The 13,543-nt window shown below is 38.8% G+C and overlaps 1 protein-coding gene across 5 annotated transcripts in view; it reads right to left on the bottom strand.

Moving 5' to 3' along the window:
- The window catches only part of UNC13B (unc-13 homolog B), a 231,910-nt gene that overhangs the window by 162,448 nt on the left and 55,919 nt on the right, over positions 1-13,543 (bottom strand). For all 5 annotated transcript variants that reach the window (XM_038552721.1, XM_038552722.1, XM_038552723.1 and 2 more), the window contains exons 2-3: positions 11,999-12,028; positions 8,311-8,410 (exon numbers count right to left, since the gene is read on the bottom strand). In XM_038552721.1, the coding sequence (XP_038408649.1) occupies positions 8,311-8,410; positions 11,999-12,028 (130 nt within the window). The remainder of the gene's footprint in view (positions 1-8,310; positions 8,411-11,998; positions 12,029-13,543) is intronic.

Below are 13,543 nucleotides of genomic sequence, written 5' to 3'. Positions count from 1 at the left end.
ATTAAAAAAAAAAAAAAAAAGAACATGTGACTCTTGGTATCAGGGTTGTGAGTTTGAGCCCTATGTTGGGTATAGAGATTACTAAAAATAACTAAAACTTGAAAAAAAAGCCAGATAATATGCAATATACATCTCCTACATCTATATCTCCTGTTTTGCTAAACCTTGAATACTTTCTCACAAGGATCCTGTTCTTGGGGAAAACCAAAATGTCCCAGAATGCTGCAACCATTCTTTAGGTTCCTAGAAAACTATTTAAGTATCCATAAAAAAATTCCTTTGTTCATCCATCCTCTCTCCTCTGGAGCTACAAATATGGTTAGATTAATGCATTTTCTCACATACACACACACAAATGGGGGTAAGTAATGAGGGCATTACTGCCAGGCCTGCAAGCCTAGAATTTCTACCCTTACTAAGAAGTTTCATATGTTTATTATTAATAGTAACACTACCCTCAACTTACATTTACAAACTGTACATAGGAAACTTAGGGAAAGGCAAGGCTTCTTTACAAGATTTATGAAAGGGGGTTCAAGCAAAAGTAAAAGGGCTCCTGAAGAGATCCAGGTCTGACAGGAACTTGCGGTCAAAGCCAGGTAAGGGACACTAGGTGTGCCGGTTCACTCCACTCAGCTCCTGGAGAACCCATTAGTCATTATCAGTTAAAATAAATACTGTCACTTAAACAAAATGTTTTTCAGAAGATAGTGATAAACACAATGATTTTCCTGTAATACTTTGGAAAAAAAATTTTTTAAAGAAGTCATTCCATGTCTTTTGCCCATTTCATGATTGGATTGTTAGTTTCTTTGCTGTTGAGTTTAATGAGTTCTTTATAGATCTTGGAAACTAGCCCTTGATACGTCATTGCAAATATCTTCTCCCATTCTGTAGGTTGTCTTTGAGTTTTGTTGACCGTATCCTCTGCTGTGCAAAAGCTTCTTATCCTGATGAAGTCCCAATAATTCATTTTTACTTTTGTTTCATTTGCCTTCATGGATGTATCTTGCAAGAAGTTACTGTGGCCGAGTTCAAAAAGGGTGTTGCCTGTGTTCTCCTCTAGGATTTTGATGAAATCTTGTCTCACATTTAGATCTTTCATCCATTTTGAGTTTATCTTTGTGTATGGTGAAAGAGAGTGGTCCAGTTTCATTCTTCTGCATGTGGATGTCCAATTTCCCAGCACCATTTATTGAAGAGACTCTTTCTTCCAGTGGATAGTCTTTCGTCCTTTGTCGAATATTAGTTGACCATAAAGTTGAGGGTCCACTTCTGGATTCTCTATTCTGTTCCATGGATCTATGTGTCTGTTTTTGTGCCAGTACCACACTGTCCTGATGACCACAGCTTTGTAGTACAAACTGAAATCGGGCATTGTGATGCCCCCACCTATGGTTTTCTTTTTTAAAATTCCCCTGGCTATTCGGGGTCTTTTCTGATTCCACACAAATCTTAAAATAATTTGTTCCAACTCTCTGAAGAAAGTCCATGGTATTTTGATAGGGATTGCATTAAACGTGTACATTGCCCTGGGTAACATTGACATTTTCACAATATTAATTCTTCCAATCCATGAGCATGGAATATTTTTCCATCTCTTTGTGTCTTCCCTCAATTTCTTTCAGAAGTGTTCTGCGGTTTTTAGGGTATAGATCCTTTACTTCTTTGGTTAGGTTTATTCCTAGGTATCTTATGCTTTTGGGTGTAATTGTACATGGGATTGACTCCTTAATTTCTCTTTCTTCAGTCTCATTGTTAGTGTATAGAAATGCCACTGACTTCTGGGCATTGATTTTGTATCCTGCCACACTGCCAAATTGCTGTATGAGTTCTAGCAATCTTGGGGTGGAGTCTTTTGGGTTTTCTATGTAGAGTATCATGTCATCGGTGAAGAGGGAGAGTTTGACTTCTTCTTTGCCGATTTGAATGCCTTTGAATTCTTTTTGTTGTCTGATTGCTGAGGCTAGGACTTCTAGTACTATGTTGAATAGCAGTGGTGAGAGTGAACATCCCTGTCTTGCTCCTGATCTTAGGGGAAAGGCTCCCAGTGCTTCCCCATTGAGAATGATATTTGCTGTGTGGGCTTTTCATAGATGGCTTTTAAGGTGTTGAGGAATGTTCCCTCTATCCCTACACTCTGAAGAGTTTTGATCAGGAATGGATGCTGTATTTTACCACTCTCTTACACCATACACAATGATAAAATCAAAATGGATGAAAGATCTAAATGTGAGACAAGATTTCATCAAAATCCTAGAGGAGAACACAGGCAACACCCTCTTTGAACTCGGCCACAGTAACTTCTTGCAAGATTCATCCATGAAGGCAAGAGAAACAAAAGCAAAAATGAACTATTGGGACTTCATCAAGATAAGAAGCTTTTGCACAGCAAAAGAAACAGTTAACAAAACTCAAAGACAACCTACAGAATGGGAGAAGATATTTGCAAATGATGTATCAGATAAAGGGCTAGTTTCCAAGATCTATAAAGAACTTATTAAACTCAACAGCAAGGAAACAAACAACCCAATCATGAAATGGGCAAAAGACATGAACAGAAATCTCACAGAGGAAGACATAGACATGGCCCACAAGCACATGAGAAAATGCTCCACATCACTTGCCATCAGGGAAGTACAAATCAAAACCACAATGAGATACCACCTCACACCAGTGAGAATGGGGAAAATTAACAAGGCGGGAAACCACAAATGTTGGAGAGGATGCGGAGAAAAGGAAACCCTTTTACACTGTTGGTGGGAATGTGAACTGGTGCAGCCACTCTGGAAAACTGTGTGGAGGTTCGTCAAAGAGTGAAAAATAGATCTGCCCCACCACCCAGCAATCGCACTGCTGGGGATTTACCCCAAAGATACAGATGCAATGAAATGCCAGGACACCTGCACCCTGATGTTTATAGCAGCAATGTCCACAATAGCCCAACTGTGGAAGGAGCCTCGGTGTCCATCGAAAGATGAATGGATAAAGATGTGGTCTATGTATACAATGGCATATTACTCAGCCATTAGAAACGACAAATACCCACCATTTGCTTCGATGCGGATGGAACTGGAGGGTATTATGCTGAGTGAAATAAGTCAATAGGAGAAGGACAAACTTTTTTTTTTTTTTTGGAGATTATGTTGTGCTCTTTATTGCCAAAAATAAAAGCTTTTAAAAAGACATCTCCTGGGATCCCTGGGTGGCGCAGCGGTTTGGCGCCTGCCTTTGGCCCAGGGCGCGATCCTGAAGACCCGGGATCGAATCCCACATCGGGCTCCCGGTGCATGGAGCCTGCTTCTCCCTCTGCCTATGTCTCTGCCTCTCTCTCTCTCTCTGTGACTATCATAAATAAATAAAAAAATAAAAATTAAAAAAATAAAAATAAAAAAATAAAAAGACATCTCCTGTTAATAAATATCCCTTCCTTTCTGTACCAGATCTCTGGTTTGCTCCTGGCTTCTCCCACCGACTAATTAACTACTTTAGGTTACAGAGTCAAGGCCAGACCTTCAGTAAGGGCCTCACTCCCCAACTCCCAAACTTAAATCATCAGGCCACTGGCAGTGAAGTTCATAACTGATGAGTAGAGAATGAAATACAGTGTTTATCTGGGGTGGGGGGCAGCCAGAGTCTATGGTCTCATTCATTTGGGGAATATAAATAATAGTGAAAGAGAATAAAGGGGAAAGGAGGAAAAATAAGTGGGAAATATCAGAAAGGGAGACAGAACATGGAAGACTCCTAACTCTGGGAAACGAACTAGGGGTGGTGGAAGGGGAGGTGGGCGGGGGGTGGGGGGGGGGGGTTACTGGGTGACGGGCACTGAGGTGGGCACTTCACAGAATGAGCACTGGGTGTTATTCTGTATGTTGGCAAATTGAACACCAATAAAAAATAAATTTATTATTAAAAATAATAAGAAAGAAAGAAAGAAAGAAAGAAAGAAAGAAAGAAAGAAAGAAAGAAAGAAAGAAAGAAAGAAAGAAAGAAAGAAAATAAAGAAATCATTCCAGAGGGGGATCCCTGGGTGGCTCAGCAGTTTAGCGCTTGCCTACAGCCCAGGGCCTGATCTTGGAGCCCCGGGATCCAGTCCCACATTGGGCTCCCAGCATGGAGCCTGCTTCTCCTTCTGCCTGTGTCTCTGCCCCTCTCTCTCTTTCTATGTCTATCATAAATAAATTAAAAATAAATAAATAAAAATAATAAAAAGACAAAACAGAATTTAAAAAAAGAGAAAGAAAGAAAGAAACAAACAAACAAACAAATCATTCCAGAAAGAGCCACATAACCACTAAGCAAAAGCAACATCATACATGGTGGAATATCAGTGGAAGGGCCAAATCAAATGTAATTACAGTCTTAGAGTGGAACAAGTAAACACTTATATTATGCTAAAAACATCCCCCAGAAAGCTCTTATTGAAATATAAGATTATTTGAAAGGAAATCCGAGAAAGATGAGAAAAGGCCAATTCTAGCAGAAAAAGCAGAAAGGTATTCTCAGGGAGACAACAGCTATTCATCACATGAAGTTTCAAGTTCACACTTTAGAGAAAGCTTGGTTTCCCTGTTCTATTAAGATACATGTTCTCAGATTCACAAGTTTAATATGTGGTATAACAGCCATAGACTTCTCATTAAGTGTGTTGAAAACAAGTGAAGCAAAGAAAATCCACCCCTTTTACATAAATACAATAGAACAGATAATGTACTAATGAGTTCACTTAATTAATGTTTCCTCAGCACATATAATATGTACGGTTTGGTACTCTGAGCAAAATACACAGTAGGACCCAGTTCCTATTTCTAAAACCTTCCAAGCTATCTTGAGAGCTGTTCAAAGCCACAAAGTAGGTTACTAAACCCAGCCAGTAAGTTAAGGTGTTCACAGTGTGAGAAAACTAAGCTTTTGTCATAGTTTCATTCAACCTAATTAATCAATTAGCCCTGGAAAAGACATCTGATAATCCCAAATCTTTTGAATCTGAAAAAGAAAAAAATTGCTTAGGAATACATACATAATGTTCCTCAAGTAAGTCCTAAGCAACATCTCAAGCCAATAGATGAAAGAAACAGCCAGAGGTCTTTACAGCTTGAATTGGATAGAAAAAAAGTTCTTAGGGAACTCTGGGGAATAAAACTCAAACAATAAGGATATCTTCTGTAAGAAGCTTCTTTATCTAAGAGAGACAGATCATGAAAGACTCCTAACTCTGGGAAACGAACTAGGGGTGGTGGAAGGGGAGGTGGGCGAGGGGTGGGGGTGACTAGGTGACAGGCACTGAGATGGGCACTTGATGGGATGAGCACTGGGTGTTATTCTATATGTTGGCAAATTGAACACCAATAAAAATAAATTTATAAAAATAAATAAATAAATCAATAAATAAAAATAGAAGCATCTTATCTCATCTATGTGTGTTCAGCAGGCCCAATTTAAAAGAAGTCTGAGATGGGACGCCTGGGTGCCTCAGTGGCTGAGCACCTGCCTTCAGCTCAGGCTGTGATCCCAGGGTCTAAGATTGAGTCCCACATCAGGCTCCTTGCTTCTCTCTCTCTCAGGAATGAATAAATAAATAAAATCTTGGAGAAGAAAAGAAGAAGAAGAAGAAGAAGAGGAGGAGGAGGAGGAGGAGAGGAGGAGGAGGAGGAGGAGGAGGAGAGGAGGAGGAGGAGGAGGATGATGATGATGATACTACTTTCTTGCCTGTGTCTCTGCCCCTCTCTCTCTCTTTCTATGTCTATAAAATAAAATCTTTCTTCTCCAAGATTTTATTTATTTATTCATTCCTGAGAAGAAGAAGAAGAAGAAGGAGGAGGAGGAGGAGGAGGGGGGGGGGGGAGGGGGAGGGGGACGGGGAGGGGGAGGGGGAGGGAGGAGGAGGAGGAGGAGGAAGAGGAAGAGGAAGAGGAAGAAGAAGAAGAAGAAGAAAGAAGAAGAAGAAGAAGAAGAAGAAAGAAGAAAGAAGAAAGAAGAAAGAAGAAGAAGAAGAAGAAAGAAGAAGAAAGAAGAAGAAGAAGAAGAAGAAGAAGAAGAAGAAGAAGAAGAAGAAGAAGAAGAAGAAGAAGAAGAAGAAGAATAGTAGTAGTAGTAGTAGTAGTAGTAGTAGTAGTAGTAGTAGTAGTAGAAGTCGTCGTCTGAGAGCTCTCTCTTTATGCATCATCCCCCGGAGCTCTGGGGAACTCCTATCCTCTATGAATCAATCAATAATATATGTGCATAAACATATACAACATTTTGGGCTAGGCAAATTCACGTAAGTAAAGATGCCCTACTTTCCCTTAAATGAATAATCTAGTCCTGGAAATAAGATACAGAAATATTAAAGATAAATAATGAGAAATACAAAACTGAGTATTAGATACTGCCACATAATATATCAGAAGAAAGAAAAAAGGAGAAAGGGAGATAAGAGACCAGCAATGGAGCTGCCAGTGACAAAAGAACAGAGTAGGAGGAATAGGAATAGGAGCATAAAAGAGGAAAATGTAGCTAATAAAATCTATGTGTAACAGGAGAGAGCAAAGTCAAGGTGGGAGATGAAAAAAATTCACACAATCACAGAAGGGTTGAAAGAGGAAGTGCTATGGGAAATTGAAAAATAAAGCACATAAGAATAAAGAGCTAGCTATGCTGATGAGAGGCTGTAGAAGATCACTAGGTTTCACACAATGGAACAATTGTAACAGTAAGTGATTATTATTGCCAACTGGAAGTCAGAAAAAAGTTGGATTGCTGGATTTTATATGTCAATAGTCATGGGAAGAGACCTGAATAAACCACTCATAGCTGACTTTGCCATTACAGGTATAGAGAAAGGAACACACAGTCTTACTCTCATGTCACTGTAACTGAGAAAGGGAATGAACGAGGTTTATAATCTTGAGAGGCAACCAGTGGAGAAATGTTGACAACACTAGCCCTCTTTCTTCTTGAAGCCCTAGTTCTCTCAGTTTCCTGTTTCCCCTTCTCTCTCTCTGCTCATTCCTTTTTAGCCCCCTCTGTCCCACTTTAAATGCTGGTGCCCTCCAGGCTTTACCCCAGGCCCTGTTTTCAATTTACTCACACTCTCCCTAAACTTCCTCATCTAAGCCTACAGCTCCAACTGACTAAAATATTTCTCCAATCCAGGACTTCCTTCCTGAGTGCCAGATTCAAGTCCCTAATTATCTTCTGTACCTCTCTTCCTACCAGTCCTGTAAGAACCTCAAATATAAGCTTATTCATTACTGATCTTATGTTGTCCCCTATCCTAATAACTAGCACAACAACTACCCAATCATGCAAGACAAATCTACCTCCTCAACACCTTCTTTCCATCCTTTTCTATCTATAGCTTCTGGTACTGTCCCTCATAATGTTACCCTTTAACTACTTATAATGTAGTTTCTTAAATGGTACTATAAGAAGCAATATATTAAAAGCCCAAAGGACTGAAAGGAATCTACATGAAAATAATCATCTCTACGTGCCTCTGAGATGCACCACAAAACTTGGAAAGCAATTTCACTTCCATTTCAAAACTCACAGCAATTTTAATACATTTTCTTGTTTGGCACTCTCATGCCTAACTTCCCAGAAAACAAGCATAACCTCGTAAAAAAGATAGACCTTTACAGGTAAAGTAACTGTCACTCAGAGAAGCTCAATGATTTGTATAGTCTTTCAGAATGATATTCTACATTTTTCTCCCCTTTTCTAGAGCAGAAAAAAATTCCTGAAACTTCAGAGGAAAAAAAGAAGTGTCAAGTTTTTAAAGCCAGAGCTTACAATCATAATATACTACATTTTGTGTTATATGTGAGAAATTCTATTAGTGGTCACTCATTTTTATTAATTAGAGAAAGTATGACATTTCACTCCATAAAGCAAAAAGATTTTAAGCACAGAAATCCTCATCTTCTATAACAGGTAACCTGGGTATACATACATGCACACACTCAAATTCTCTCTCTCAAACACACACATACATACACAGACACACACACACACACACATAACCACATTCCTTCAAGGAACCTTCTGAGAATCAAAGATTTAAATTATGTTTAATATCATGCCAAGTATATTGTACTATATCCTAATTCTGACCACTGGGAAAATCTTACTAGACAGTGTATTTACCCACATAAATGAATTGGGAGTTTACTTGTATTCATAATTCACATTTTGTAGAATCAATTACACATCCAGGAAAGAACAAAACTGCAGATGTACTTCACCCACCTCACATCTCACTTGTTCCTGCAACTCTGTAGTTTTCATAAAGAATATTGTAGGCTGCTGCTGCTGCAAAATACTTACAACATAAAATCTTGTTCCCAAGAAGGTTGATCACCACGAACTGCTACAGTTGTGCTCTTCACATTCTGCACTTTCAGGGTCACATATGTGTTAAATTTATCTTTAAAAAAATGCAAAATGAAGAATAATACTTAGTGCTCAGATTGTTACTCAATCTCACAAAACCTTTGGAATTGAGTAACCCAAACTAAAGTATTATATGTTGAAGAAAAATATAAAACTATATTGTGTACCATATGGCATCATTCTAAGCATGCAGAGCTATAAAAAGTTATAAAGCACATTCTAGTCTCAAAAGCATAGGCTTTAATAGTTTTCCAAATTTTAGAGATAAATATTTGACCCTGTAGACACACATACACACAAATGAAAACAAAAGTTCATGAAATACAAGATGTAATCATTGGTATTTCTTATTCTAATTTATTTAAACTATTCCATTAATCACAACCAAATTGATTTTATAGACCATCTTCAGTTTGAAAAAAAAATCTAATTGATCTAGTAGAAAAGTTAATAAAATGATGAAATAAGTCTATCAAATAAAATCTTTAAAAATATATAAAATAAAATAGAAATAAGTATCATAAGAGAAAGAGAAAAGTGGTAAAGGATCAGAGAGGAAAGGGTTACCTCTAGCTGTTGACAGGGACAAGAATTGAGAAAAGGTCCTCATAAAGGAAAGAGATTCCAAGCTTGATCTATTAAGGCTAGACGAAGCCACAACTTACATAAAAAGCAATAGTGGGACACCTGGGTGGCTCAGTCCTTTTAGCATTTGACTCCTGATTTCAGCAGGTCAGATCAAGCCCACCTACCCACAGCTTCTATGTTCAGAAGGAGTCTGCTTAGGATTCTCTCTCCCCCTCTCTTTGCCCCTCCCACACTGTGTACTCACCCTCTCTCTCTCTCTCAAATATATAAATCTTTAAAAAAAAGAAAAGTAGGGGTGCTTGGGTGGCTCAGTCGGTTAAGCATCTGCCTTCAGCTCAGGTCAAGATTCCCAGGTCCTGGGATCAAGCCCTGCTTTGGGCTCCCTGCTCAGTAGGGAGTCTGCTTTTCCTTCTGCCCCTCCTCTCCCTTCACTTGCGCACACATGCACTCTCTCTCTCTCTCTCTCTCTCTCTCGCTCTCATAAATAAATAAAATCTTAAAAAAAAAAAAAAAGGCAGAATCAGACCTACAAAAACAGAGAATAAACTGATGGTTGCCAGAGGAATGGGGAAGGGTGAAATGGGGAGTGAGAGACAGAGGCTCCCAGTAATGGAATGAATAAGTCACAGGAATAAAAGGCACAGCAAAAGGAATATAGTCAATGGTACTGTGATAGTATCATATCGTGACAGATGGTAGCTACACCTGTGAGCACAGCATAATGTATATACTTTACAATCACTATGTTGTACGCCGCCAACTATAACATTGTATTTCAACTACATTCATTTTTTTAATTAGATTCTTTTTTTTTTAATTTTTATTTATTTATGATAGTAACAGAGGGAGAGAGAGAGAGAGAGGCAGAGACACAGGCAGAGGGAGAAGCAGGCTCCATGCACCGAGAGCCCGACATGGGATTCGATCCGGGGTCTCCAGGATCGCACCCTGGGCCAAAGGCAGGCGCCAAACCGCGGCGCCACCCAGGGATCCCTCAACTACATTCATTTTTTTAAAAATTTTAGATTAAAAAATTTCATACTACCTAATATTGATAAGGGTTTGGATAAACAGTTATATATATTTTAAGTATAATCTTCCCAAAACTTTCAGAAATACAGTGTGGCAGCAGCTACCATATTTTGTTTTTAAATGCATACCTTTGGCCCAGCAATTCTCTATTTTTGGATTCTAGTGTATAAATACTCTTGCAAAAGCAGATAGTGATAAATGCACAAAAACATGTATTGCTTCTAATAGTAAAAAAAATGGAAACAACCTAAATATTCATCAATCAGGAACTTAGGGTACAAATTTATAACAAAATTCTGTACACTTAAAAAGAAAGAAGCAGAGGGGTTCCTGCCTGGCTCAGTTGGTAGGGCATGGGATTCTTGACTTCAGAATCATGAGTTCCAATCCCACACTGGGCAGAAGGTTAACTTTTTTTTTTCTTTTTAAGATTTAATTATTTGAGGGATGCCTGGGAGGCTCAGCAGTTGAACGTCTGCCTTTGGCCCAGGGCGTGATCCTGCGGTCCTGGGATCAAGTCTCATATTGGGCTCCCTGTGGGGAGCCTGCTTCTCCCTCTGTGTCTCTGCCTCTCTCTGTGTGTCTCTCATGAATAAATAAATAAAACCTTTTAAAAAAAGATTTATTTATTTATTTGAGAGAGAGAGAGAGAGAAAGTGAGCACACATGCAGGAAGAAAGGTAGAAAAAGAGGAAAAAAGAAACCCAGTACATGATGCTGAGCATGGAGCATGATGTGGGGCTCAATCTCACAATGCTGAGATCATGACTTGTGCTGAAACCAAGAGTCAGAAACTTAACTAAAGTGCCACCTAGATGCCCTCAAAGTTAACTTGAGATAAAGAAATAAAAACTAGATATATGTACCCATACACACTCAAAGTGATCTGTTGGAATAAAAGCAGGTCAAACAAAGTTAATCTATTTGTTTATATAGGCTTATGCACAGACAAAACCTGAGAAGGTATACACAAACCTCTAAATAGTTACTGCTGAGAAGTAGAATTGAGTTGGCCAAAAAGTAAGGGGACTTTAAGTTTTCACTAGATATAGAGATAGATTTCCTTAATGTTTTACAATAGCATTGACTTTTTCCAGCTTTATTGAGGTATAATTGACAATTTAAAATTGTATGTATTTAAAGTGTACAACTTGATTTGATATACATTGCTAAATAACCACCATAATCAACCTAATTAATATAGTCATCACAACTCACATAATTACCATTTTCCTTTAAAGTGTGTGTATACATTGACAGCTTGAGATCTACCCTCTTAGCAAATTCCAAGTATACCATACTCATTAATTATGAACACACTATATGTTAATTCACCAGAAATTATTCACTTTGCATTACTGAAACTTTGTACCCCTTGACCACATCTTTCTATATTGATTTTAAACAATAAATTTTGTGAATTTATGTGATCAGTGAATTAAATGAAATTAATGACTGATTAAACATTCAGTCATTCATTTATTTGACAGAGAGAGGGAGCACAAGCAAGGGGAGTGACATGTAGGAGGAGAGGGAGAAGCAGGCTCAAGGGGAGTGACATGTAGGAGGAGAGGGAGAAGCAGGCTCCTCGCCAGCAGGGAGTCAGACTCAGGGCTCAATCCTAAAACCCCAGGATCACCACTCCAGCTGAAGGCAGACACCTAAATAACTGAGCCACGGAAGCACCCCTTAATGACTGTTTAAAAGATTGATTTTTAGGGGCAACTGGGTGTTTCAGTTGGTTAAACATCTGCCTTTGGCTCAGGTCATGATCTCAGGGTTCTGGAATTGCCCCACAACAGCCTCCCACCTGGGCGGTGGAGCCTGCTTCTCCCTCTCCTTCTGCTGGGTGCACATGCTCTCGCTCTCTCTCCCTCTCTCTCTTAATAAATAAAACATTAAAAAAAAAAAAGATTGATTTTAAATCACAGCAAGTAAAAAAAAAAAAAAAATCACAGCAAGTATGAAGGGAAAAGACATAATAATTAAAGACTGGCCTTACCTGGTGAACCCTGGAATTTGGCTCTTTTAACTGCAAGAGAAAAAAAGAGGACACCATAAAGAACTTTTGCAAATTCATTAACTAAGCAAACTTTTCTTTAGCACCCACTATATGCCAAGATTAGAGTTAGAACTAGATTTGTAAATCTAAGTCTAAGAGAAAAGAAGCTGGGACCTCCAAACAAAGCTTGAAGGCAAAAAGTTAGAAGGGCCCTTATGAGTAATCCAATCTAATCTCATCCTCAATGCAGAAATCTCCTATAGCCTCCTGACAAAGAGGTAGAGGAAATTAAATTACTCCTATGGCCAGCAACCAGTTTCATGTCACATATCTAAGGTTTAAGTTATATATGTTTTTCATTTAAAGCCCATGATAGAAGGGCACCTGGGGTGGCTCAGTGGGTAAGCGGCTGCCTTTGGCTCAGGTTGTGATCCTGGGGTCCTAGGATTGAGTTCCGCATCAGGCTACCCACAGAGAGCTTGCTTCTCCCTCTGCCTATGTCTCTGACTCTTTCTCTGTGTCTCTCATGAATAAAAAAAAAAAAAAAAAAAGCCCATCATAGAAATCCCTCCATTTCATTTATGCCAAAAGAAGAGTTCAATAGTCCAGATTTAGATAATAGGTCTTAAACAAGGATGAGAAGTAATTTCTTCTAGGAATAACAAGATAACAAGAGAAGCTCCTATCCAAATGACCACAAAGAGCTATTTACAAAACATCAGTGAAGAACTGATGAAAGAATCCCACACTAGGATTGTAGCATGCCAGCTTCTAGAAAAGGTCAAAGACCACAAAGATGCAGGAGAACTGCTAAATTCCAGTAAACACCAAATATTTTCCCATCAATGAAGATTAGGACTAAGTGTGCAGGGGTGGGGGGAGAAAAGGAAATACCAAGACAATGCCTAAAAAGAATACTTAAGAGTACAGACCTGCCACTCTCCTTGTGCTACATTACAGTTCAAAGCTCCACCTTAGCTGACATCCAAGCCCTGCCCAATACATCCTCGAGATGGGTAATTCAGTACATTTTTACAAGACTCTCTCCACTTTCAGGTAACACTTAACGCTAAAATCTATTTTGAATCAAAGTATGTTTCCCACTGGACTGCCCCTTGTAGTCTCACATCAATTCCTATTCTTAAGTATTTTTTAATGATTTCATTTAATCTAAGACTTACTGTAAAACTACAATAATCAAGACAGTGTGTTGGGATCCCTGGGTGGCGCAGCGGTTTGGCGCCTGCCTTTGGCCCAGGGCGCGATCCTGGAGACCCGGGATCGAATCCCACGTCGGGCTCCCAGTGCATGGAGCCTGCTTCTCCCTCTGCCTGTGTCTCTGTGCCTCTCTCTCTCTCTCTCTGTGACTATCATAAATAAATAAAAATTAAAAAAAAAAAAAAAAGACAGTGTGGCATTGTCATAAAAATAGACACAGATCAACAAAATTGAAATATATATGAAATATATAAATATAATCTATATATTATCCTTACACTTCATACCAAAGGCAAAACTTGAAATGATTCATGAATAGAACTAAAT

Source organism: Canis lupus, chromosome 11 (genome assembly GCF_011100685.1).
Source record: "Canis lupus familiaris isolate Mischka breed German Shepherd chromosome 11, alternate assembly UU_Cfam_GSD_1.0, whole genome shotgun sequence".
Taxonomy (NCBI): domain Eukaryota; kingdom Metazoa; phylum Chordata; class Mammalia; order Carnivora; family Canidae; genus Canis; species Canis lupus.
This window is presented reverse-complemented; position numbering and strand designations above follow the sequence as displayed.